The 27,971-nt window shown below is 38.8% G+C and overlaps 1 protein-coding gene across 4 annotated transcripts; it reads right to left on the reverse strand.

Moving 5' to 3' along the window:
- Positions 1–665: 665 nt before the first annotated feature.
- LOC129776000 (probable phosphorylase b kinase regulatory subunit beta) lies at positions 666–27,905 on the reverse strand. 4 transcript variants are annotated; one of them, XM_055781349.1, is made up of 12 exons: positions 27,739–27,905; positions 27,544–27,665; positions 27,246–27,381; positions 26,285–27,186; positions 10,896–11,107; positions 10,579–10,593; positions 10,142–10,159; positions 9,582–9,725; positions 2,872–2,976; positions 2,683–2,808; positions 1,565–2,619; positions 666–1,504 (listed from the first exon to the last, which is right to left on the reverse strand). In XM_055781349.1, exons 1-12 carry the CDS (start codon positions 27,762–27,764, stop codon positions 988–990), a joined length of 3,378 nt encoding a protein of 1,125 aa, XP_055637324.1. In that variant the 5' UTR covers positions 27,765–27,905; the 3' UTR covers positions 666–987. The 4 variants fall into 4 exon arrangements, with proteins under 4 accessions (XP_055637324.1, XP_055637325.1, XP_055637326.1 ...); XM_055781350.1 differs by lacking the exon at positions 9,582–9,725; XM_055781351.1 differs by lacking the exons at positions 9,582–9,725; positions 10,142–10,159.
- Positions 27,906–27,971: the final 66 nt, after the last annotated feature.

The raw sequence follows: 27,971 nt of genomic DNA on the forward strand, positions 1-27,971 counted from the left end.
GACAATTATAGTTATAGAAAATTTGATCGATTATTTTATTATTATTATTATCTTGTTCAATCAGAGTGGACCAAGTGTCAGAGAGTGAAAAATTGTGATTACCAAATTTTTCATGGTCGATTCCAAATTCAACAGTGGTCTTTCATTGGCTGCAGGTATTTTTTTTTCAAAATCTTTGTCGTAGAAACGTATTTTTTTTTAAATCAAGAATTGTACTTGAAAATACATACTAATAGATTATTTTGGTAAGTAAAATGATGTTTCAAACCATAAAACCGGTTTGTTTAATTTCATAGGTTTAGTGGGGGAAATTCTACTGAATAAATGATATGGTTTTATCATATCACGGTTCATTCATAGTGGACGAATTTTTTGTTCAGTCAAAGCTGACCAAGTACACATAGCCAGTCGTAAAACCCTCTTGATTGAATTTAAAGAGGTCCTTTTTAGCAAAATACCATTATACGACCTTGCTGAAGAGTAACTAAAAGCTGTGAAAAAACAATTGGGGAGAATATTCGTTCGATTTACTCGAAATCATAATTTTGTTATTTAGTTCGGTCTGACTGAACACCGACAATTTGATACCTTAAAGAGAAACTGTTTCGAACCACCCTGTATAACACATCGATTCTGGAAACTTCGGATAAATGAAATGCTTACAATTTCAACGTCTATATATTTCTAAGCTGTCATGTTCACAACTACTTAAGTTGCTACTGATTTAGGAATATGTTTTTGTTTGATTTTTTAGGCTTCGAAAGCTAGCACAATATATGTACTGGATACATGGCGAAATAAGTAAAGCGTCTGTTGATTTTTCTTTGGAAACATATTGACCAAAAGTGGTTCGACTATTATCGTTTTAATACTTAACTACCATCTATTAATGACCAACAAAAAAACTAGTTTGTCAAAAACATATATAAAATCTATAAGTAAACCAGTGTTAAAAACCAGCTTGGCATGGATTCTCCCGATCCAAACCTACTGTACGCGGCAGTGGTCTTCAACGTCTTCGGCGAAGTCTTCCGTGCCGAGCGCGCACCTTTGGAGCACACTGTTGACCGCAGCTCGGGCCAGATAACCGGTGGTTTGCGTTTGGGACATCGAAAACAGAGGCGTGATATCCTTCGTCGCCGGCACACCGTGATCCTTGCAATACATCGCAAAGGAATCCTCTAGGAGCAAGTCCAGATCGAGAATCTGGTTGAACCGAAGTTCGGGATTACGCCGCAGTATAGTGGCCACGATGCACAGCAGTTCAACCGCAATCTGGCGTCGTTCTGGTTCGTTGATTTTGATGAGCATTTCTTCGACCTGCAGAGCAAAGGAAAATTCGCTGCGGCTTTTGTTTGTGAGGGTAGTCGTGGCTGGAAGTGTGTGACCTTGAACCGTGATGCCGAGTGGCGTCCGCTCCAGGACATCCCATACGTGATTGTAGAAGGTAGGTGGTACACGGAACAGGCACCCTTCAAGTTGTCGGCGCTGCAGCGCACTTAAACTGTGGAAAGACGAAGTTTAATCAAAAACTTGCTATGAAATTTCTCAAAAAGAAACTCACTTATCTTCATTGACGGATAGAACCCTCTGCAGAAGCTTCCGGATTTGGAAGGGGGATAAATTTTCGATGTCGACTCCTTCATCACCTGTCATGTTTAGATATAACCGCATTGCCTCCAGTACCCAACCGACACGGATCTTCAGAATACCTTTGAATATTTCCGGGTTTGTAGCGATGAGTCGACCACAATAAAGCACCACTTCTTGTTGCAGCACGGCGTGAATCACATCATACGGTTGCACCGTAGAATACATAACGTTTTGAATCTCCGATGGAGTCATCGGTTTATCGAAGATAGTCTCACGCTGACCGATCACACCGACGGTAATTTGTTTCCCGTTGACAAGGACCGTTGTGATGAACGGTGAAATCGAATCAACAATGTGTCTCAAGAGAGAGCTACAATAACGAACCGCCCGCCAATAACGCAGAGTTCCGGCGCGGTAATACAATTCCGTCAGCTTGGCATGAACCGAATCTCCTACGATTTCATAATTAGCACCTTCACGGTGAAGAATCATTCCCAGCAGCTGACATTTGAGGAATATCGACTCCGTGTTTCGCAATCCCTCGACAATATCGGGCGTCGACTTGATTTGATATTCCATGGCACTGATTTTCTTCTCCCGGTAGGACTGAGCCCGAGGGACATCAGTCAAACTCTGATAGCCAATGTAATCATGATGAATCTGGGCGAACGAACTTTCACTGGGATCCGGTAGATCCGACTGGGACATGAAATCCAAATGCTCGATACACGAACTTGAGATCAGGTTCTGCAGGCGACCGATTCGAACCTTCATACCGTCGCAGTAACCCTTCTTCAGCATGGCAAGCAGATCGATCATCTCCTTGAACTGGGGATCCCGCATATGCTCCTCGCGGATCAGCAGACAGACCGTTGGTCTGCCCGACAGTCGCCAATACTTTCCCACGAATTGCAGTTCGGTTTTGATGTCGTCAATCAGCAAGGCCATGTCCCGGTAGAGGTAGAAATCGGACACTTCAAAGATCAACGGATAACAGAGCACCGTCATTCCGCAAATACGATAAACCTGGCAGGGTTCGTTCAACATTTGAAATCAGAAAAAAAAACAAGTTGATTATTCAAGACTCACCTTACTCGTACCCAGAGATCCAACGGGACGAGGCGGCCTTCCGGTTAGACCGATTTTATCGTTCACGCCGAGCTGTTGGTACACATTGATTAGTTGCGTGGAGGACCAAATTTGAACTGGTTCGACCTGGAATGCGGGGGATCGGGTCAGTTCCTGAAACCAATCTCTACCAATTTAATTAATACATACCTCATGAGGAGTTTGCGTTTGGATGCCATAGGTAGCCATCATCGCTTGCAGGCGCATAGACTCGGCGATCAGAACAATCTGCACCACCAAATCGGTAGCTGTGCCCTAATTATTTTATGTTTTCGTAGTATTTCGAGGAGAAGAAAACATCGGATGTTAGACATTACTCATTGATTGATGAACAATTAAGACACGATTTGGACACAATTTCAAATCCAATGGTTGAACCGTATTCGTTCATTCTGGCTACGAATTCGAATGCATATTAATGTATTGTTAATTCAAACCATTCATTATTTCATTTCTCTGTTAGTTGCTCAAATTTAGACAATGGATGTGTGCGAAATAATACAAATGAGGTGCAGAGGTAATCAAATCACATTCAGAGTGAGGTGATTTACAAACCTTTAGAATGTCAATATCACAGTGTTCAATCGCCAATTCTTATATTGTGCAACCAATTTGAAACGTGTATATTTGCATGCGAAATATATTGATTGTATTTTGTGTTTGTTTTTGTACAGATATATAACATAATATATCTGATCCGAATCCGATGTTTACACATGATCATAAAAAGTAAGTATGTAGATTGATATCAGTTCAAACTGTTCAAACTATTCATAGGACAGACAATCTCAGAAACACATTAATTGTTTTTATCATTTCACATTTGTAGATGAGGATAAGGGATTATCGAAGGTAATTTATTTGTAATTTCCATATTATCCAGAATATTTGGGTGGAACTTGTCCACCGTGAAGAATGTAATCTGATAAGCAGTAATGACTACCGGATTCAAACCTTTCATATGAACCTGCCGTCTTTCAAACCCTTATCTACATTCCAAGTGCGACAGGACAAACGCAGTCAGCTATGTATGAAGTGATCACTACTACTAATGTGCTGCCTTGCTCAAAGACACACACCATTGACGATCGAACAGGTTGTCGCCTCTGATTTCTATTGAGCTCAAGAATAATGAATATCAATATGATTGCAAAGAATTTACCTGCATCTGATGCGTTCATTTTAGGCTGAGATGATTAACATCATTGTAAAAATGCGCTTGACTAGCAATTATTTCTTGTTTACGCTTTGGCCTCATTTAGCCGAGTCCGTTGATCCCCTACATTTTTGGAAACGCGGAATTTACCATTACGTAGCATAGGTTATCCCAACGCTCGCGTATGGTATACCTGACCAGCTTAATGTAGGTATTGGTATAGCATCACCTGCGGTTATGTCTCCTTAAATGCCTACTAGGACATGGCAACTTAGCAACTGTCAACTCTACACTTCGGATCCATGGATGACTGGATCTTCCTATATCGACAGGCAGCTGGCAGAGTCCGTTAGGATAGCTAAAGGCTTCTTACGGGGAATCTTAAGCGGCATGTTTCGAGCGTATGCCTCTGCAGAGAAGATACTATAGGGACCTGAGAGGGCTCGCGTTTTGGTTATATCAATTTTGGCTCAGACTACACTGTAGCTTTTGGATCTGTCGGTGTAAATTAGAGTGTGTTTTAGAAAATGACGTACCTCAAAGCGTACTATATCCGGGAGATAGAACGTGAGTCTGACCATTCTATTGTAGGTTGGTCAAACTAGATTAGGGATTTTGTCCTCACATCTGCTGATTAGATCCATTCCGTATAGAAGGCATGATGGGATAATCGTAGTCCATCGTAGACAGTCGTGGAACGACATGTACCTCGAGGCAGTTCTGCACCGATCATTGTGAGTATTCGTGATCGTGTAGAGCGAATTGTATTAGTACAATGGGTTTTGAAGTTGAAGTACGGATCTAATCATTCCCAGAACATGAGTTGTTTTGATTTTTGCACGGCTGCATGGTCAATGATCATTACGGGTCGTTCAAAAAATAAGTTTCAGTGCCTCTGAAATCGCGGGAAAATAAAGTTAGGAAAAAACAAGGTGGATTTCGTAATCTACGTTTTATTTTCTATTTTTCTACATAATCGCCGTAACTTTTGAGGCATTTTTCATAGCGTGGCACGGTTTTTTCCATTCCAAGCGCGAAGTGCGTGGCGTCCGTAGAAGATGCAGCACTTAGTCGTGGACAGGGCTCGGTAAAGTCATATTCGTCTTCGAATTCAATTGGAAATGAGTTTTGGCTTTGACCAGTAGTTTCACCGTCAACATGACTCAACAGTCATTCGGGCGTTTAGTTGCTATCTCACTCTACGACTCGACAATCGCATTTCATTCTTCCTCGTCAAATGGACTCCAATGCATATTGAAGTGACTCCTCCCAAAATGAATTCGTTTCTCTCTCTCATGTATCACGTATGCGTGTATCGATGTTTGAGTTCAACGTGGTTTGACATATACTACAGGTGAGCTAGGTTTTTGGTATCGTACACGAAAATTACTCGCACTTCCGAAATAGCGTGCAGTGTTGTGTCTAGAAACAAATTTTGTACATATGGTTCATATCTGAACTGTTGATGGTATATATTATATTGGTTTTATTGCCGTGTTATCACCATCGATAACACACGTTATCACACCAAAACATAGATGACCGCGTGAAGACAGACTCCAAATCAATTCAATTTGTCATTCCACCAGATAGCAGTGCGGGTAGCTTAACACGTGATCAACCGATCTAGTCAAGATGAGCAGTAAACGATTTCAGTTCATCCGCAATGGTCTACGGATTATAAAATAGTTATAAATAAAATTAAAAATTTCGCATAATAACTTGGCCGCAATACAAATGGCAGAGAGTGAGGATCTCCTAATAGACCCATTCCATGTCAAACCGATATAGTGGTACTCAGATTTTTGTTAAAATTGGTAGTTTTGTTCCCTATAGCAAAATATTAGACTCTTATTTTCTATTTCTTCATTAGCTCATTTCTATTCTAGGGTGGTCCGACAAATCATATTTTTCTACAATGCTTTTTCTCAAAAATTCGTAACATACTGAACCGATTCAGATCGTCGATATATCGAATTAAAACCAAATTAGTTAATCTTTTCTGGAAAAAAATTATAATTGCAAAAATTTTGAATTTGTTTTTCGTCATTTTCGATTGTATTTCTTTTTTGTTGTTTTCATGACTTTGTAGTAGAGGGCGCTATATATTTTTAATTTTTTTACATAACATACCATAAAATCAGAGATGTGATTTTTTTCATTTTTGAGTTATGATTTTTCAAAGTTATCCGTTGGTCCGAAAAATCATTTTTCCTCTTTCTTCCAAAAATTACATTTTCAAAAATACATAACTTTTTAAATACTGGACCGACTTAGATAATCGACATATCAAATTGGAGCCAATGAGCTATTTCTTTCGAAACAAATATTACACTGGCGAAAAATAGGATCCAAGTCGCATAGATTCGTTTAGGAATATTGAACGAAGACTGAAAACAAGATAATTTTGAAAAATCATAACTAAAAAACTGAGAGAAACACATCTCTGGATTTTGGGTATGTTGTTAAAAAAAATCTCAGCTTTCAGGAAAAAAATATAAAAAAATATAGCGCCTCTAGTCCAAAGCCATGTAAACAACAAAATACAAATACAATCAATAATAACGAAAACTAAATTCAAATTTGTTTCAAAAAAAGTATAAGGGTTTGAGCCTAGGGGCACGGACGGAAGTTTGACGTAGGACTGTGATCGTTCTTATCGTTGCTTATTTTAAATGTAATTCTTTTCATTGTTCAGAAATCTGTTAGTTTGACTCTTTTGAAACTTTAAATAGTAGCCCTGGAAAGGGCCGTTTGTTGTATGTACTCAAAACCTTCAAACGGTTTGTAACGAACAATGAAAGACAATAAGCTTCTGGCAGGAAGTTCGACTGTCTAACTGAAAATGATTAATGAATATCAGTGGGAAACATAACAGGGTGGAATGGTAGATGAAGTGTATGTGAATGGGTAAACAAAAAAATTCTATCGTCATTGATTACATTGAATATGAAATTAATGGGGAAGAAACGAAAAAGCATGTTGAAAATATACATGAAATCATGAAGTTGCTCTATTATTAATGAATAGCTATGGTATTGTGATTTTTTCCCATTGTATTATTCTTATTATTAGGCATCGAGAGCAGTAACTTTTTCGGTGAAATAATGTTCGTTTGCAGACTATCACAATCAAGTCGTATTGGTTCTACTGCTCAATCTGTCATAGAAGGAATTGAGTCATTGAGAATTTTGAGTATGAGTCATGAAGATTAATCATATTTCATTTCGTTTCATTTTTGTGATGCGATGTTATGCCGATCTCAATAAGTCCTCGCATGATTATCGCTGCCTCCTCCTAATCAATGAACGATCACTGTATGGATGACACTTTTCTCGTTTCTTTGACGAAATCTTGCATGAAGATTGAATGATGCATGAAATCTTGCATCTGATTACATTAACATTTTGCTGATTTGTTGAATAGTACAAATTATTGCACGCAATTTTGTGTTACATACAACATTCATGGCAACGAAGTTGGAAGAAAGAATACATAATTTGGAATAAAGTGAAAAAAAATGTTTTTCAAATGGATCACCCTAATGAAAAAATAAAAAATACGTGTCTAATATTTCGCGAAAAGGAACAAAACTAGCACTTTTCACGAAAATCTCAGAACCACTATATCGGTTTGTCATGGAATGACTGAATATGTAGGTCTCAGACACTGAGATCAGTGTTGTCACATTTAAATCTGTACCAGAGGGGTCAAAAATCTTACTCATCTGCACTTTTTTTCCAAAAATCTGTACCATCGAAAATATTCGTTGTACAGAAAAAAAATAATTTATAAGTATTCAAAAAATACTCATTTATTTACTACAAACACTACATTTACATTTGCAAGTCATTCGTTTGTTTGATGATGCTTATACATAGATTTTTTTTATCTAGATTGCATACTATCATTTTTAAAAATTTTCGAGCTGCCACCACGATGTTTGATCATATCCTTCGATCTTAAAATAGCGTTCATCGTATCGTTGCTGAGCCGATTTCAAAGCTAATTTTTATTCTTATAATATTCAGAAAAAAAATCACTCCACAGTTGCTGAGGAGTGAGGTATAGTGAGAACGTTACAAACAAGGCATCGAAGCGCCGTAAAGCCGAGCGAACAGTCAATTATTTTCAGGCATCCGATTTTTGACAACCAACCCTGTACATGCTCGTTTTCTGAAATTGTGATTTCCTTACGAAGTAATTTTATCTTTAGGCTACAGAATTAATTCTCCACATCTAGTACATTTCCATTGTAGAATCCTGGAAACGCTTCTAATACAAAGTTAATGCTAGTCAAATTGGAAAAGTTTCTAGGATTTAACATTGCCGTAGACTTGAGTGTCGAATCATCAAAATCGAATCTTTCCCTCATTTGTTTGATCAGCTCCACGAAAAAAAACTGCGATAAATATCATTTGAAATGATCTACCTTTCGCTGTCCATTGTTCTGATAATTTCTTCTGCTGCTAATCCAACCTAAAATTCTTGTCACTTTTCAAATGATTTTCATATTTAATAGCATTGGACATTGAAACAACGTAAGATTCCTCGCAGATATTAATGAGAATGATCAAATAAAAATCTTTCAGCTATTCATGGAGCATCGGGAATTCAGGTTTTTCAGCCTGGAACCAACGATTCAATCTGTTGATCTGGGGCAACATATACGTCGCACCATCCAACGAGAATTCTTTCAGACGATCCTTTTAAGGAATTTCGTCCTTATGAAACTGATCAATCATTGCATTGTAAATGCATTTAAGATCAGCAGCATCAAGCGATACTGCGGCGTAGAAGTCGTCATGTACCTTAATGTTGCTTTGTTCAAATGTAAGAAATTTCACAAATGGAAAAAAATCTGTACCAATCTGTACTTTTTGACGAAAATCTGTGCCCTGTACCGTACAGAATCTGTACTAAAAATAACGAAAATATCTGTACTATTCGTTATGAATCTGTAGGTGTGGCAACACTGACTGAGACTACTGACTCCCCCTTGTTTGCACAAGCAGCAGCTAGGGAATCGCTCAAGGAGATCTCGGAAAAAAATCTTTCCGAGAAAGAGTCAACCCATACTAAAAAGCAACCACAACCTACACATCCCCCACCCCTCCCTAAAACATAACAAACATCTCCTCTTAACCCTCTAAACCTACAACTTCCACTCAACTCTCGATCTCCTCTTCTCCCTCTGTGTTCCCAATGTATGTATCTGTTTACGATTACATTGTTTGATCCTACAAATTATGTGGTGTCACCAGAACGAATGTAGAGAATTTCTTCCCAGACTAAGATTGGCTCTCTGTGATGCTAATGGATACAATAACGTCACGTATATGAATATTCCCAAATATGCTTTCCTAACAATTGACCATTCCAAGATAATGGCAGGGAACTCAGGTCAATAACGGAGAGTCCACTGAACTAAGGATATCACTTCAGTGGGTCTTAAAATATCATCCATCCATCAAAATTACAAAGCGCGGCCTAAATTTGATTTTCAATCAAATGAATTGAGGTTTGATCCAGATTTGTAACCCCTTCTGAAAACATTTTTTTAAACCATTTCTGAAAAAAAAAATAAACCAAAAAAGTACAGCAGTGTGTGTTCTGTGTGCCAGAATACGAAATACGTTACGCTGCGAGACAACGAAAAAGGAAAATCTTTCTCAGGCGACCAGGCGATCCAAAAATTATTTACACGCTTCTCTTCCACCTCCTCCGGTTCCGATTGTTTGTCCTGATCCGCATCTTCCTCTTTGTTGTCTTCCTCCCGAAGGATGTGGCCATTGTGGCCATTGCCCACCTTGTGGGGCGACACCGGTCGATGCATTACTGCCAGAGCCTGCTCCCGATTACCCGATAGTTGAAATTTTGGATTGTGTATTCATATGCAGAGCGATATAGTTTTGTGTATTTGAGATAATATTACCAAATTGTTACCGTTTTTTGTACAATTAGAGTGCACAGAGAGTGCGCGCGCGTTTGGAATGCAATTGATGGAAAGAAGAGAAAAGCGAAAATTTTGTGTGATGAGTTTCGATTCAATTTTAAGCCATACAATTTAGAATTTGGGTGGGTAAACTTCTAGCAATTCGACGGGGATTTTGATACCGATGAACAGGCAATTATATGCTACTAGGACAAATCAAATACTTGAAGAAAGTAAAGCATGAAAAGTAAGAACCATGACTATTGTGCCATAATATTCACTGCTTATGGGGGATCAGGCATCAGATCAGGTGATTGAATAATACTTACACTCCCAATTTTAGTACGCTGTAATAACGGTGCAAAACAGCGACGCAATGTGAATCAATAAAAAATAGAGAAGAAGATTTGGTTTTTATTTAGTTTGTTGAAATGGAAGATTGATGATTCAATATACACTACCCAAAAATGAGGTCAAAAAATCATACCCTAATCAACATGGTATCAGAACAAAAATAAAAACAAAAGTATGCCCCGAAAACATGAGCTACAAACTAAAATTCTATGGTTCTACGAATAGAAAAAAAAGTTTGATCAACCGAGGTTAATTCACACAGAACAAAAATTAAAAAATTAGCAACAATAGATAAAAGAAATGATACTAAACAAATCGAAAGAGGAAGAAATAGAGGAAATCCGATTCATGGATCGATCGTTCTACTATTCTACCGAATCTCATTGGTTGAAGCGAGTATATCTTTACTTACAATTCCCGGTTTAGCCTGTATGATTTTGTTTGGTTACAGTGTGTGAAGAGTGATGGTCGCGCGAAAAATTGAGAGAATTTCAATGAGATTATACGAAACCGTTAAATGTTTCAAATTGGGCACCATATGTTCAAGTGGAAGGCGTAAAAGAGAATAAAAGAAAAAAAAGAGACAAACGGTTATTCTGTCACCACTGCTTTTTGGAAGAGAAAAGTTATTTTTGCTTCCCCAGAAACCGGTGCGATTCGCTTTTTACAAGGAGTTTTTTTTTTCTCAGTGCCAATTGGATACGAAAAGCGGAGGAGAAGGAAACTCACCTGGAAAGCAGAGTAGCGGCCACCCTTGCGAGGACGATTGTACGATGGAAGATAGCGACGGATGGGATCCAGTTCGTTGATGTGCAACAAGCCGGCAGTCAGCAGTTGAGCGATGATAAACACCGACTGTCCCCACAGGAAAAGCGATTGTGACGAGGCCCGAGTGTACATACCATCCCCGTCCGGTGCATAGCACATTGAAACCACGGGATCTAGGAAGAAATAGAAATTCAGGTGATAAATCCTCATTTGTATCTGCTCACATGCGAATCGGTACCATCGCAAATCACCTAACAGTCTCCTAAAGTTTATGGTTTTGACCGAGAATTCGAAAAACTTTTTGACATAAACGATCATTCCCGTGATGTAACATTTTCGTTTCGCTGCACAGTGCATGACTCTACGTGTGCTATGTTGGACGCCTGTTTGGTTTAGTCGACATGCGATGCAAGGAAGCAACTGAGGGAACTTTAAAAATATGTCGCATGCTGCTAGCTTTCTAGTATTGTATTTGCCGAAAATGCAATAAACGTCGCATCTCTCTCTCTCTTTCTCTCTTTCTCTCTCTCTCTCTTTCTCTCTTTCTCTCTCTCTCTCTCTCTCTCTCTCTCTCTCTCTCTCTTCTCTCTCTCTCTCTCTCTCTTTTTTTCTCTCTCTCTCTCTCTTTTTTCTTTCTTTTTCTCTCTCTCTTTCTCTCTCTCTTTTATTTCTCTTTCTTTCTCTCTTCTTTTATTTCTCTTTCTTTCTCTCTTCTTTTATTTTTCTTTCTTCCTCTATTCCTTTATTTATCTCACTTTATTTCTCTTTTTTTCTCTCTTACTTCATTTCTCTTTCTTTCTTTTTTTTTATTCTTTATTTGAGAGGTTTTCAGCCTCCTGGGCTGGTTCGCCTTCTCTTTCTTTCTCTCTTCCTTCATTTCTTCCTTTCTCTCTTCCTTTATTTCTCTCTTTCTCTCTTCTTTTTCTCTTTCTCTATTTTTTTCTCTCTCTCTCTCTTTTCTCTTTTTTTTCTCTCTCTCTCTCTCTCTTTTTTCCTCTCTCTCTCTTTTCTCTTTTTTTCCTCTCTCTCTTTCTCTCTCTCTCTTTCTCTCTCTTTTCTCTTTTTTTCCTCTCTCTCTCTCTTTTCTCTTTTTTCTCTCTCTCCCTCTTTTTCTCTTTCCTTCTTTTTTCTCTCTTTTTCCTCTTTTTTCTCTCTTTCTCTTCTTTTCTCTTTTTTATCTCTTTTTCTCCCGTTCTCTCAATTTTTCTCTCTTTTTCTATCTCATTTCTTGACTAGGCGAACCTAGGCGGACTGCTGAATACCGATCGTGGTTCTCTTTCACGCAGGCATGTCCGACCATGCCTGCGTCGACGATAACCTGATATTTGCAGCCATGTATTTCTCTTGCATCCTCTTTGCTCTTATGCGATGATGTGATGTTGTTTGCAGTAAACAAAAACTTTGGCGGTTATGATACTACTTAGTATTTTGTACAGACTCGATAGGCACGTTATCGGTTTGTACTTTGATAGGTTCGATGTGTTGTTGTCTTTCGGGAGGATGAAGGTGATGCCACGGGTGGCGAACTCAGGGAGATTGTGTGGGTCAGATTGGCCGGTAGCCGCTCGCTCATAGCCCAGTTCGCTCCAGTTCGGGGACCCTCCTCGGGCGATCGCATTCTAATTGAGGTGCTCAGAAGGAAAGGAGTGTAAGTGACTCGATCGAATCTCTTTTCATCAACCTTCTCTTTCGTTAATAACTCACCTGCAAGAACAATCCAATTTGAGCTTGCTACAGAAACCGATAGATGAGGTTTTGTCATATCATCCTCATTGTAAAATATAGCTGGAAATGTGTTTGCGTAAAAATGACATTTAAGGTTCAAAGTTTTCTGTCGAACGAAGCGATGGAAATTACACACCATCACTCTTCAGTGTTTGTTCATAGTTGTCATCGTTTCCCTTTCATTGAAATTTGAGAGAGACCACGAGGCCGCGAAAGTACACAGCACTAAACATTCCGAGCGAGCGTGATACAAATAAAATAAAACGAACAAATTCATTTATTATATCTGTTGATGTGGTAGTGTTCTTTCGTTGATGTGTGGTTTTAATTCAATTTGATCGATTTTGTTCATTCGACAACTTGAACCTGATATAGTTTTTGAATCTTGAATGAATCTAGTGTAAAATTCTAACCTCGTCCAAGAAAACGACTTAGCATTGAAGCTACGTGGTGAGAAAAAATTCATTACCTCATATTAATCAAAAAGTACCTACTATGGAAATGTTTCTTATGGATTTCCAGATGGAGAACGTTATGGAAAATTGTATCATCGAGTGTTCGGGAAAATCAGGATAGACGAAGCTCTCGATGATAGTCGACAGATCGCCCGCAATAGGCACAACAAAGAAGTCACGAAAAACCGGAAGGGTATGCGAGCTTTCACAGAGATTACTTGTTTCCTTGTCATCCATGGTTTTGCCTTTCGCGGACATGATAAGAGTTCCGATTCCACAGAGGTAATTATGAAGACCTCTGCGCCTTGATCGCCACCAGGGATCCCGCGTTCCAGAAATACATAATGCGGAACGTCGGGTAGAATTCAGAACGAGCTGGTAGAATGCATTATAAACTACAAACTACATTCAAGAAGAAAGTACAAGAACTGAGTTCGTGTCCATTCTGATGGATGAATCTACAGATTCTGCTCGGTTATCTCAACTGTCTTGTGCTCTGCGCTACGTGAAGTCCGATTGTAAGAACTATTTATAAAATAAAATTAGTTAATATGTTTACAAATAGTTGACTTCTGTTTTCAAATTCCAGGAACAACAGTTGAGAGGCTGTTGGATTGGCAGACGTTAGCAGAGGCAAAACCGCCGCTGCATTGGCCGGACGCGTGGATGAAATAGCTGCGTACTTTGATCCTGATGCTGACAAAACTGTGGCCCACAGCTATGATGGAGCTACTGTAATGTCCGGGGATAAATCTGGTGTACAAACATTGGGGAAACAACGGTTTCCAAAAGCTGGATATATTCACTATCACCCACACGTATTGAACTTGGTGTGACTTCACGCGTGCACAAACAACTAGAAAACGTCAAGGTTTCTCAATTCGATCTCATCTCTCGCGGCATTTTTCTCGCAATCATCAAAACGCAACGAGACATTGAAGCAATTTATGGAACCCAAAATACCAAATGTTGGCGAAACCAAATGCTCATATAATTGGCGAATGATCATCAAACTTTGCAAACAAAAGAATTAGACGAAGTACAATGTGTGCGTGAAGCAAGGCTTTCCTTTCTCCTATACAGGAGTTATAAACAGATCAACATCTGACGAAACTATGAATAAAGCCTGTCCACGTTAAATTTCGGACACCAAGATGATGCCAGTAAAACAAAAATTCACGTAATACAACAAAATCGATTGTTTATTTCAGTAAAATACACTTATATCTAAAACTTAGAGGCGAATGAACTGAAAAGTTTAAAGCCTCTTTAATCCAACATCATCATCATCATCTAAAACAAGGAAAGCTTACTTCGATGTTAATTACGTTGTCTGTAAAAGGTTCCGTACAGTATACAGTATATCAGATATGCTGGCGGCGGCGCTTTTCCATCTCCTCTTGAAATCATCAATGCCATTCGCTTTCTTCTTAGTTTCGAATAGTTTTCCACTGGGCGAAGCTCTGGACTTGTTCGGTGGATTTGCTGTTTTTGGCAAATATTTGACCTCATGTGCATTATACCATTCCAGGATGGATTTTGCAAGAGGTCAAATCTGCCCAAAACAACGCTGAAGAGTCGTGGCTTCTTATGAATGGTAGCAACCGCTTCTGAAGAGATTCCTTCTCGTAGACATCTTTGTTGATAGTTCCGGTAGAGACGAAAGATTTGGATTTTCGGCCACAACTGCATATGACCTGCCAAACCAAGTACTTTTTGAGGAATTTAGACTGCTTCTTGGTCCGGAAACACTCGGCTACGGCATTCCTTCGCATTGCAGTATAAAAAGCGAGACCCAGAAGCTGTTTGAAGCCTTCGAGAACATAAGTTTCATCGTCCATTATGGTGCATGAATATTTTTGCAAAAACTGGGAGTAGTGCACCTTAGCACGGCTTTTTGCAGTGAAATTTTGCTTATCCTCACGATTGGGCACCTTTTTCAGTTTGTACGCCTTCAGTCCATGACTCTGCTTCACTTTTTGTACATATGATTTTGATTTTCCAACCTTTCAAGTCACATTTCTAACTGAAAGGTAGGAATGTTTCTCAATAATGGCAACCACCTTTCGGTGCATCTGTCGGGAGCGTACTTTCCGATTTGTTCCGCTTCCAATCTTCCGATCCAGGGTTAAGCGCTGGTCAAACGATGTGCACACACTAAACACGGTACTCTTCGGCAGTTTTAGCTTTTTGGCTAGATCGCGTACCGACAGCGTTAGATTTTGCTGCCGTTCGCCAAAAATGCGTTTGCGTACTTCCACTTAATTCGACGCCATTTTACCAAACTGAAGATGAATGTAAACATGTTGGACATCGAAATAAAGAGGAATGAACCCTTTTTAGCTGTCATGTAAGTGAAATATTTCATTGATCAGTGAAATATTTCATAAACTACACTGAAAGAAAAGTGTCCGAAATTTAACGTGGACAGGCTTTAACAGTAACATTATCAATTGCCGTCGTTTATGTGACTTGATTATAGACAAAATTCGATGAAGCGAAGCTTTGTAATGATCTGACCTTCTTTACTCACGTGAAAAAGTTAGGGAGCAAACAAAATATAGGGCCCTATTATAGAAATCGAATCGAGGATTCGATACAATCACTATCACTATCACACCGAGTAAAATCTGGAATTATAGAAATCGAAGAAAACAGCTCGATTCGTTACTGTTGCTCGAATGTCAGGGGTGGCGTTGAAATATTTTGAAACGGGTTTGAAATGTTTCACAAAGCACTATAGAAAGGATGCCAAATCTTTATTGCGACATCTTCTATGAAAATTTTGAATATCTGTATTTTCAAAAGTGTTAATATCGTTGTCCTGGAGAAAATTGATATTCCCTCTTCAAATGAAGTTTAATATGCGTATGGCATGTATAGTTTCATGTGTAATAAAAACAACAGTCACGTATGAATTTCACTTTTTTTAGCAAAACATGTTTTTTGTATATAATCTATTAATTCATTCTAACATGAAATAGCGAGTGGTTAGAGCTTAGGACTAGCATGTGTGAACAAGGTTCAATCAGATTTACATTCACTGCTCTATGATATATTACGTCAATTTGCGTAGTAAGATTGGTGATTTGAAGTATTTGAAGTATAAACGACATTCCGTATAAAGGTTCAGAGTTGAGAAAATCTGTTTTATTTGAAAAACCGTGACAATCAATTTTTAATATATATTTAATATTACATTAGTCTAATATATATTGACATCTAGCTAATTGGACAAACCTGTAATGCGATACGAATAATAAACATCGAGTTTGGGACCCAAATTACGGCTCCAGATTGAGGGTCGACACTGTTTCACTGTCATCGCGAATGTCAATTACCGGCCACAATCGCTTCTAATGCAACACTGAGTGGTGCCTCGGTATGTCTAATAAGGGTAACTTACTGTTTGTATCATAGAAGAAACACATACTTTCTGCCATTCTGAGACGGATGGGATGTCCTATGGCATTAAGCTTCTCACTGAATTCCTCCCACTTTTCCTTAACCGGGATTCTATTTGAAAGCCTCGAGCAATGTCTACGAGCCGTTCAAACTGGTAGTGATTTGTTTTTTTTTCTGTCCACTCATTTCCAGTCAATGAAATAAGCGCTGGAAGTAAATCCTGCATTGTAAATTTTAACATGATGGATATAAATGATTCTGGATTGAACAATTACCTTGTGTAGACTGTTCTAACAGTACCGGGAAACAAATACTGATCAAAACAAATGAACCAATCAAAACATACAACAAAAGCAACAATCAGACCAAAACAAACTGCTCGAAAAGTTATGACAGTTGTACCGATAGCTATCACTCGCTCGATGCTATCGAATTGCTCGGTTTCTATAACAGTAAAATAGAGCTAACGAGCAAAATTCTTATCGCCTCGATTTCTATAATAGGGTTTAAAGTCGATGAATAAGTTTTCTGTACTCACGGTAGGTATTTATGGAGGATCTGCCTTAAAGTAGACCGATCCTCGATGAAGCCGATGAAGCCTAATGACTCCCTCACGGATCTATGGCAATAGACAGCATAAAATTTTAAATTTTTTATTTTCTTTCATTATTTTCTGCACCAACACAATCGCTCCCATCATTATCTTGGTTTTCTACCTGCACGTCAGTCAGTTTTTCGTCAAATTGCTGCTTTCGCCTTTCGGTCACATCACGTTCGTCCCTTTGAATAGTCCCATTTTTATCCCGACACATTTCTGCTCATTGCACGAGGTCTTTCCGGGATGCATTTAGTTTTTGTTAGAACTTTCGCATCTCATGAGATCGGTACAGCTGTTCCTCACACGCCTTCTCTTCCTGGCGGCGCTTCTTCGCTCGGTTTGTTTTCTCTGCTTCTCTTTACAGCGCTTCACATTCTGACGATTGACCTGACGTCGTCACTCCACGCGACCTAGAATGTTCATCGCTACATTGTTGCTGACTATTTTGATCATGTTCTAACAATTCTCAAAAGATGCTTCGTTAACTTTGTCCTCTTCCAGCAGCGCAGCTTCGAGCGAATGCGGAAACTTTTCAGCGACATCTGCTCACCTATACTACCGATATACTCACAAACTCCACGAAATTCTCCATCATTGACATCTGTCAAACTCTGATCAATTGCTATCAGTACGCGTGGATTTATCTTGTTTAAAGTCTAGTTTAGAGTTCCCGTGAACTTAAACACGAACAGGAGGTGAAATAGTACGATCATTTCTGAATTACATCGCGAACAAACAACTCAGAAAATCGTGGTGAATGGAAAGCTTGTTCAAGTTCACATTCATATTAAAAAATTAACGTCAGTTAACGTGAAGTAAATAAACATTGACAGAAGCTGCAGAAAACGACTGCAACAGAAACAATCACTCAGAAAAAGTGTAGTAGGCTAGAAATATTGTGGCGCGATATTGTATTTCAAAACGCTCGCTAAAGCTCGGTCGGACATTGCTAAATGATCGCATTCTATGTTCCAAACTAAACGGACAATTAGTGGAACCCAGGTCTGCGTGCGAGACATCGCCGCTTCCGACGGCGGACCGGTGGTGGACTCGGATCGCCTCATCTTGACGGCCTGGGCCGCCTCGATTACTTATTCTCGCTAAATGGGGACTTCGTCCCCAATCAATTGACCCCATAATTGAAAAAAATAAATTTCGAAAAAAAGACAACGAAAAAATTTATTTATAATAGAAATGTGAGGCATTTATACACATGATGTTTTTCCTGCGTCACATTATTTCTAGCCTTCTACACTTTTTCTAAGCTGTTGTTTCTGTTAAAGTTGTGTACTTCAGCAATTTATTCCGGTCACAAGAATGTCATACCTGGAAAACGTCTACTAAGATGCCTCTTCAGTAACGTATACCACATTGAAAGTGAAAACAAAGTAAGCAAAGTCTACGACTTGCGACTAATGGGCACCTTACACGATCAAAATTATTGACAATATGAGTCTTCAAAATCGTGACAGCCAGGCTTTTCGTTTCGATCTAACCTCATTCAATATGTTGCCACCTTACACGATCAATATCGCCATCAACCCGGACAACGAAAATATCCGCGATGACTAGTGGCGACGTTCGAGTTTGGGATCCAAAATACTTACCATCAGATTAGAAAGCTCAAAGGCAATTTTAAATTGGTATTATTTGAATGAAAATTTCTACTTTGCATTATTTAATTACTTGAAGCACGTAGTCATAACCCAAACTTAATTTCTTTCCTCTAAATTTATCGATATTCCTACTAAAACTTATTATTATAATACAAAATTAATTTCAGACACAATTTTCGTAGAGTATTTTCTCACCACTTGCAGAATAAAAGTGATTTACATTCGCATAGGATACTCATTCGGTTCTGAAAAGTTAATTTTAATTCATAATTTACACTTTAAAATTCATTTTTCCTACTCAAAAACACATCATGATACTCACTTCACAAATACAGGCTGTTCCTTTCAATTTCAGAGATGCCAGTTTTTTTAGTTTGCGAAAATATATGCAATATTGTCTGCAAGCAAATGTTTTTATTTTATGAATAAGATTATATGAGGGGCTCAGAAGGAAAGGGGTGTAAGTGACATGTTCGAGTTTCTCTTCATCGACTCTGGTCACTTTGGTTATAACTTAACTGCAAACACATTCCGAGCAGATGAGTTATTCACGAAAGAAAAAGTTGATGAAAATAAAAACGATCAAGTCACTCACACCCCTTTCCTTTTGAGCCCCTAATATATAATTTACAGATCATATTCACTCTATACCTTAAATTAACGCCAGTTTTTTTCCCATTCCCTAAATTTCATAACGGAATGTGAAGAAACACACAACTTAGACTAAAATGGTTGCCCCGCTTGCTAGCGCTAAAAATAACCGAATTCAGAACATTAAAAAAAACTTGTAAAGGGTGTGTCACATCAAATTGCATCACGGAAAAAACGCTGTAGAAATTTAATTTTTAGGAATTATATCTTCAGCTTTCGCTTATAATCAGATAAGAGTGTATAGATCACGTTGGCCATGCTTCACTGTCAATTTTTCGTAAATTTGGAAAAATGTCGTCGAACGAAAAAGAGCGTCGTGAATTAATCCTGTGCACTCATTTCGAGAATCCGGAGTTGTCACATCGGGACATCGGTAAGATGCTGGGAATCGTCCAATTCACGGTCAGCAGAGTACTAAAACGATACTTCGAGAACCTAACCATCGACCGGAAGGTGAAGAACGGCAAAAATGGATGCTCCGTCAGTGAAAAAGATCACAAGCGCGTAGTTAAGCAGTTTAGACGTGATCCGAGAAGTTCGGTCCGGGATGTCGCCAATAAGCTGAATTTGTCAAGTTCATTCGTCCAGCGGACCAAGCAGCGGGAGGGCCTGCGTACATACAAGGTTCAGAAGGCTCCTAAACGCGACGAAAGGCAAAACATGGTGGGGAAGACGCGAGCCCGGAAGCTGTACACCGAAATGCTGACGAAGCCGCATTGCCTGGTAATGGACGACGAAACCTACGTCAAAGCGGACTTTCGTCAGCTGCCGGGCTTGTTGTTCTTCTCCGCAGAGGACAAATTCAGCGTTCCGGAGGAGATTCGCAAGCAGAAACTATCCAAGTTTGCCAAAAAGTACATGGTGTGGCAAGCGATCTGCTCTTGCGGAAAGCGGAGCGCCCCCTTCGTGATGACCGGCACGGTAAACGGGCAGGTTTACCTTAAGGAGTGCCTACAGAAGCGCTTACTACCACTATTGAAGCAGCACGAGGGCCCGACCATCTTCTGGCCGGATCTCGCTTCGTGCCACTATTCAAAGGACGTGTTGGAGTGGTACGAAGCCAACGGGGTCACCTTCGTGCCAAAGGAAATGAACCCGCCCAACGCGCCGGAGCTTCGCCCAATAGAGAAATATTGGGCGATTATGAAGCAGGCCCTCCGGAAGAACCCAAAAGTTGTCAAATCGGAGGCGAACTTCAAGAGAAAATGGATTTCTGTTAAAAAAAGACGGGTGGGTAATGTCGGGGACATAACCGGAGTGACGTAGGACTATACAAAGGGGACAGCTTTTGTTAAATATATATTTTAAATATATTTTTTTATTTTCTTCTCCTACGTGAATACCTACCTATCCACCTGAAAAATGGATTAGTTTACTGTTTACTCTTTATGAATATGTTGATGATTCTGAAAAGAACCATTGGTGTTGTGTTTTTGTTATCACTCGATATTCCCATCTTGTTCGGTTAAACCTTCCTGTTTAGCTATTGCGTTTGCCACTCGCCACAGCTTTCACAGTTGGAAAATTTCTTCCCATCCAGCTTGTGACATGTTGTTCAGTAAATTACATTTAATGCGACGTGCCGGAGAAACACTTTGCCACTCACTGCAACTAATTGTTGCCTTGATGAGCGCCGAACCGAAGCTGCTCTGTTCTTGATGCGGGTTTTCTGATTGTCATGAGCAGCTTTGCAAGCCAACTCGAGCACTCCGACGGCCGAAACTCTATAATCGCTGTTAGGTATACTGGTGCTCCGGCACCAATCCGTTCGGCCTAGTTACCCTTGCGGAGCAATCAGTGAATGCGACCAACATGGAACTGGAGACCTGCACGGTTCGAGTGAGACTTTGCCTTTCCCTTAACTTGTCCTCCCTTGTTACGTCCACGATGCCGATGCCGTACAACCACACGGGTTTACGGTTTGAAAGAAAATAAGATATTTTTTTGGGGTCCGCGTGTTTTATACTCTAGCGGTACACACTCACAGGATAGAGACAAATCGGCAGACTCAGCCAGAGGGGCGAGTCCAACGAGACGAACGAATGAGCGTTAAAAGGGAGCGATGGCAAAAAAATACATTCATTACGATTTGTTCGCTCGTTGGATTCACATGCAGGCTAAAAACGGTCCTTTTCAGGATCACAAAATTATCTTCAATCTAAAGAGTTTATTGTTTTGTTATCACCCGATATCCCCATCTTGTTTGGCTAAACCTTCCTGTTTAGCGATTTGTTGCCACTCGCCACAGCTTTCACAGTTAGAAAATTTCTTCCCATCCAGCTCTGTGACATGTTGTACAGTAAATTACATTCAATGCGACGTGCCGAAGCGCCACTCAGTGTCGCATTGGAGGCGATTTTAACCTGTAATTGAACATTTGCGATGACAGTGGTACAGTGTCGACTTTCAATGTGGGGTCATAATTTGGATCTCTATGTTTACAAAAATGTCCAACTAAATATGTCGCATTACATGTCCGTCCAATTAGCTAAATGTCGAACTAATTGTAAATTACTGTACTTTCAATCTGGAAACAATTTAAGAATTGGTGAAAATAGAATAATCAGGAAAGTCCCCAACTATCAATAAGCTCAGAACAACTGCCAAATTCACATACTCATCAGATCCTGGCAAACAAATGATGAAAAAATCTATTTGTGTTTTATTATTATTTTGGATAATGTTTTAGAAAGCATTGAACTGTATTTCCTAAACTCTTTTTTGGAAGGTTTAATGGCCCTGAAAAGCGCCTTGTTTTATGGAATGGTTCCAATTTAGAAAACTTAGTACTCGTGGTTTTGAAAAAAAACAATTTCGAACGCCCTCGATGCCGCCTTGTTCTGGATTTGTCACCATAGCAGTTTGTATAAAGAACAAACTTTTTTCTTCTGCTACCTGATGCCATTCTGCGATTGCGTTTGCCACTCGCCACTCGCTGCAACTGCCTGTTGTCTTGATGTCCACCGAACCGAATGTGTTCTGTTCCGAATGCGGGTTTTCTTATCGTCGCGAGCAGCTTTGCCAGCTAACTCGATCACTTCGGCGGCCGAAACTATATAACGCCGGCTAGGTGGACTGGTGCACTGGTACTAACGCGCTCGTCCTAGCTACCCTTGCGGGGAACTCCAGATCAACATGGTTCGAGCGGGATTTTGCCTTTCCCTTCACTTTTCCTCCTTTACCATGTCCAGACATGGCTGCTTGGGTTGGTTTGTTGATGTGTTGTGATGCGAACCGATGTGGTGTACGGTTTGAATGAGAATGATCGTTACGGCAGCGGAGCGGGGATTTTTAAGCTGACTGGCTGGCTCGAGAATTACGCATGTGTGAGACTGCGACCAATGTTTCGTTCATTTTTTTCTTCTTCCTTTCCAATCGTGCTTCATTCTATTTCGCTGCTGCTCTGGTTGCCCGTTTTGGTCGTTACGATTTGAGGAGCACAAAATGGACCAATCAAAAATGGGCACATAGTGCATTTTGACAATGCTTGATATTTCACAATTATTCAATTATTTATCTCAAGAAAAATGAAATGTTATTCGTTATGATAGATGCGTAGATATATTTCCTATCAATTGATGCAAAAACCTTTGCGATCTATTGAGAAATGCTCGAGTTATAAGCGTTCCAAATCTTGCATTTTTTCCTACTTGTTCAGTGCCTAGATTTCCATTTCACCCCCTATATCTTCCGGTTAGACGTAGTCCTACGTCAAAAAAACTACAACCTGACGTTGTACAGAACCTTATAGACGGGGTAAAGAGGAAGGTGCGAGCATACGGGCTTGGGCTCGAAGTATGAATAAAAAGAAAATGCCAAAAGTTGTTTAATAGTTTTTATGATACTGTCTAAAATTTTCAAAAGGATCGGTCTACTGGGCGAATTTCTACAGCGTTTTTTCCGTGATGCAATTTGATGTGACACACCCTTTACAACACTGTTAAGTTTTATCCACTCTCTCAACATCACATTGTCATTTTACTTTGAGGTTTTGATTTCTATTGCGAAAAGTACCGTATTTTGCTATTAAAAATAACATTTATGTTTCCTAGAATTTCTTTAGTTTATAAAATTCAATTGCAATCGTATTAAAATACTAACAAAAACGAAATGTCTGCAACTTTACAGGCACGCTTTCAAATCTGGTAAATCTGGCAACTCAGTGTGGAAGTCCGAGAGATAAAACGTCAACATCCTTCATTTATATGAAATGTCACGATATTGATGCTCGAAAATCAGAAAATCCGGATTTTTGCGTCGTCGGCTGTGTTCAGCTGTCATTATGCTCTCAAATGTCATCATATTGACAATCATATTGACCGTGTAAGGTCCGCTTAAAGTGAACGAAATAGTATACGCAATGTTGTGTTCAACAACGAAAAAAAAAATAAATGCAGTGAAAGCTCTCTATAGCGACATCGCAAGGGACCGTCGTTATAGAGAATTGTCCCTATAAAAGACTGTCGTTATAAAGAGCTTAGATGTTGCGAGAAACGCTCAAGCTCACGCAAAACAATCTAATTGTATTAGAAACAAAAGTAATTGATGTCTGAACATTTTGAAACAAAAAAAAACATTAAACAACGAATATAAAATTCAGCTCATTCGTCCGATACAAAATTTTCTCTAGATAGAAAAAAATTGTAAATAGATAATTGCTTTTTTTTGTTAATAAACCAGCATGGATAATCTGGAAAGCATCTGCTTGCTGGATGGGCTTATAGTTTCATTGTTGAATGCTCCGTCAGGCCCTGATTTGATAAAAGATTGATTTTAGTTATCTCATCGCCAGACAAAATATACCAATTGAATATCGTTGAGTAATTCCAAATGAAATCGACAAATGACAAAACATGAGTATTTTTGATTCGAATTGGGAAATTTTTGACTCAAGCGTAACTTTTGAAAAGGGCGTATCGATTTGAGTAAGAGAAATCTTTGATAATTTATATCTCAAAAACTATGAGTCGTACCGAAATAGTGTCTTATAAAGAGTTATAGAGTATTGATGGTTTAATATGAAAAAATGTACACTAAGAAAAAAATTAGTACTCTTTTTTTTTATTTACAAAATAGAAATTCAATTTGCAATATCCAAAATACATATTTTTAAATTTTTTTATACAAAATAAAAGTAATGCAGAAAAATTAAAAAATGAGCCCAAGATGGTAAAACTATTTTTGACGAACTTTGTGGAACATCGAATTTCTAGGAATTTTCGAAACTTCGAATTTTTGTATGTTAGCAATCATTCTTCGCCACAAATTATGAATCCTGATGTGATTTAAAACAAAAAAGGTTATTATCAATCTCCTTCTAAATGTAGCTATTCTCGAAATATTTGAAAAAATATTTCTAATTTACTGTTTTTTTTTATAGTAAATAATCCCTTTCAATATGTTTGTCGTGTTATACCGTCATGTTCATGACATTTTATGAATTTGCTTATAATTTCCAACAACTTTTCCAAATACATCATCATGGTTCATTTTTTGACTCAGGCGTAACTTTTGAAAAGGGCGTATCGATTTGAGTAAGAGAAATCTTTGATAATTTATATCTCAAAAAATATGAGACGTACCGAAATAGTGTGTTAGAAAGAGTTTTAGAGTATTATTGGCTTAATTTGAAAAAAATATACACTGAGAAGAAAAATTAATACTCTTTTTTATTTTCAAAATAAAATTTTAATTTGCGATATAAAAAAATATGTATTTTTTAATATTTTTTTCAATTTTTTCATATAAAATAGAAGTCATGCAGAAAATTTTAAAAAATGGGCCCAAGATGGTAAAACTATTTTTGACGAAATTTGTGGAACATCGAATTATTTTGTTAGCAATCATTCTTAGCCACAAATTATGAATTCTGATGTGATTTAAAACAAAAAAGGTTATTATCAATCTCCTTCTAAATGCAACCATTCTCGAGATATTTAAAAAAATATTTCTAATTTATAATCTTTTTTATAGTAAATAATCTCTTTTAATATGTTTGTCGTGTTATACCGTCATGTTCCTGTAATTTTATGAACTTCCTTATGATATCAAAGATTTCTCTTACTAAAATCGATACGCCCTTTTCAAAAGTTACGCTTGAGTCAAAAAATTCCCAATTGCTGTGAAAAACTCATATTTCCTCCTCCAACCCAAACGGAATACACACTTTCATTGGAATCAAAAATACAAGTTTTCAAAATCTGCATTTTTAGAGCGATTTCATTTGGAATTGCTGCATTGAAGCCAATATTTTAACGCTTTTCACGGCTGTAGTCCATATTTTTCATGATGAATGAATTCGCATTGTGCGGCACATTGAATTCATTAGACAATGTTGGCCTTTTAGTACCCTTTCCGAACCTTTGAGTTATGTTCAATTTATTTTAAGCGTTGAAAATTTTCATGTATTTCAACCCATTTTGGGCAGCGAAGAGAAACAAACGATACTTCAAGTTATTACCTGAATTTGATATCAAAAACATTATACATATAACAATTGCGCAAACAATACATTCATTTTTAAATTTATTGCAAATTTAATGCAATTTCATTCTAGGGCGTGATTCGTGTTCAACAATTCTTCGATTGATTTGTTTCAGTAAGCTTTCCCTATCTTTCATGGTTTAAATTTATGTTTGTTTCCGAATATTTAAATCATTTGGGCGTGAACAGATGTTCAAGTTGAATAAATCTTATAATACACAACATAGACTATCTACGTTCTAAACTCCACTAAAGTGGAGTCGCTACAGGGAATGGTCGTTATAGAGAAATGTGGCAATAAAGAAAAGAATTTCTATGCGATTTTGAATGGACATTTGGAAATGTCGTTATAGAGAGATTTGTCGCTATAAAGATTGTCGTTATAGAGAGCTTTGACTGTAATAATAATTCACTCACCTCCATTCGCATCCGAGTGCATACATTTCCTCAACTCCATTTGGTACTCCTCGATCTGCTCCAAGTTATTCTTGAATACCCCATCGATGATCATAAAAGTGTAAAACATTGGCCACTCGCACTCGTACCCCTCGAAATCCTTGATCTCTCCCTTGTGATAGTAACGTCGTGTTTTATCCTCCAACCGGGACAGATATCCATCCCGACTGAACCGTTTGAAACCCTTCTTTCCTTTCAGTCGCCCCACCACATTATTTTTGCTCATATCCACCAGGCGCTCCTCGTGTGAAGCAAACGCCGGAAACGAAAGCGTGGGAATCAGCGACGCATCCACTCCCTTGGAGCTAGATTCCCGAGGTAGCATAGTTTCAAAAATACTCCGATTGCGGTTGTGCGCATCAATGTCCACATACACAACGCTCCAGGAAGCACCTTTCTCCCCGAACAGATTGCACCCGTTGATTGCTTCGAGGGCCGACTTCGCCATCCCAATCGAGGAAGCATGAATTTCGGGTGTGCCATCGTTGTATTTCGATCCACGTTCCCACATCCCATAGTCCGGCGTTCGATAAGCTCGCTCAACGTAGTAAACTAAATTCTGCACAAACGCAACCTCATCCTGGGTATAGATGATTTGCAATCCCGAGGTTATCATTTGCACTAGGAATATGAGGTAGATTGACACCACATCGATCTGCAGATGGTTGTATCTATCGTCGGAGTAAATTTCCTCTCCGGTGTGGAGATGAAACTTGCAATGCAACGCATTGACGGCACACTGACGCGATTTGAACTTCTCCACACGATCAGCTTGTTTGATCCAGCATTCCAGTATTCCGCGCATACACTTAACCGCAGATTGGCCCAACTCATACGATTTGCCGCGATCATCGTCAATGCGTCTTAAACGTAAAAATAACATTTAAAATCAAAGGTTGGTAGACTTTCGAATCAAACTGACCTGTAAGCCTGATAGAGACTCCAAATCGAGGCCGCGCAATACACGCTATCCCTAATGCTGCCAACTTCCCGATCGGTACTCAACACTGGAAACAGCCCGGTGATTGGACTCTGAAACTGCAACAGTTGCCGCTTGACTGTAAACAGAAACACGAGAGAATGCAAGATAACAAATAACAACTCGGGCGAAAACGAAAACATATAACATTCAGCCAAGGTCGAACCAATCAGCGGCACGAAGAAAATTGAAAGTGAAAATTGAGACGATCTGCTCCGTTTCATAATAAAAGCCAACTCACCGATTCCGTAATAGATATCGAGCTGCTTCACCGTGTCCTCATAGTTCGATATCTTCAGAAACTGGTCCAAATTCATATCGTCCAGACTGGGTTGACGAGCGACGGGTGTTACCGAGTTGTTGCTGCAGGAATACGCAAAAGTTCAGTGCTATTGCATGATTCTCAAAATACACATTCAAATCAAACAATACTCACGCAACATGACGCTCCACGCTAGTCATGGCTGTGCTGAACTGCTGCACGTTCTTCTTCGTTAAATTCTGGTCACTTTTACGCTTCAAATCGGACAATTTTTCACCCAATAACACCAAGTATAGATCGCAACCGAAAATTGAAAATGCCTTTTGAATGACACAACTGACGTTTCAATGTCACGATTTGAGTTGTATTTGTGATTGTAGAAGTGCGCTCTGGTGGAATTCGTAACA

Source organism: Toxorhynchites rutilus, chromosome 3, assembly GCF_029784135.1.
Source record: "Toxorhynchites rutilus septentrionalis strain SRP chromosome 3, ASM2978413v1, whole genome shotgun sequence".
Classification (NCBI taxonomy): domain Eukaryota; kingdom Metazoa; phylum Arthropoda; class Insecta; order Diptera; family Culicidae; genus Toxorhynchites; species Toxorhynchites rutilus.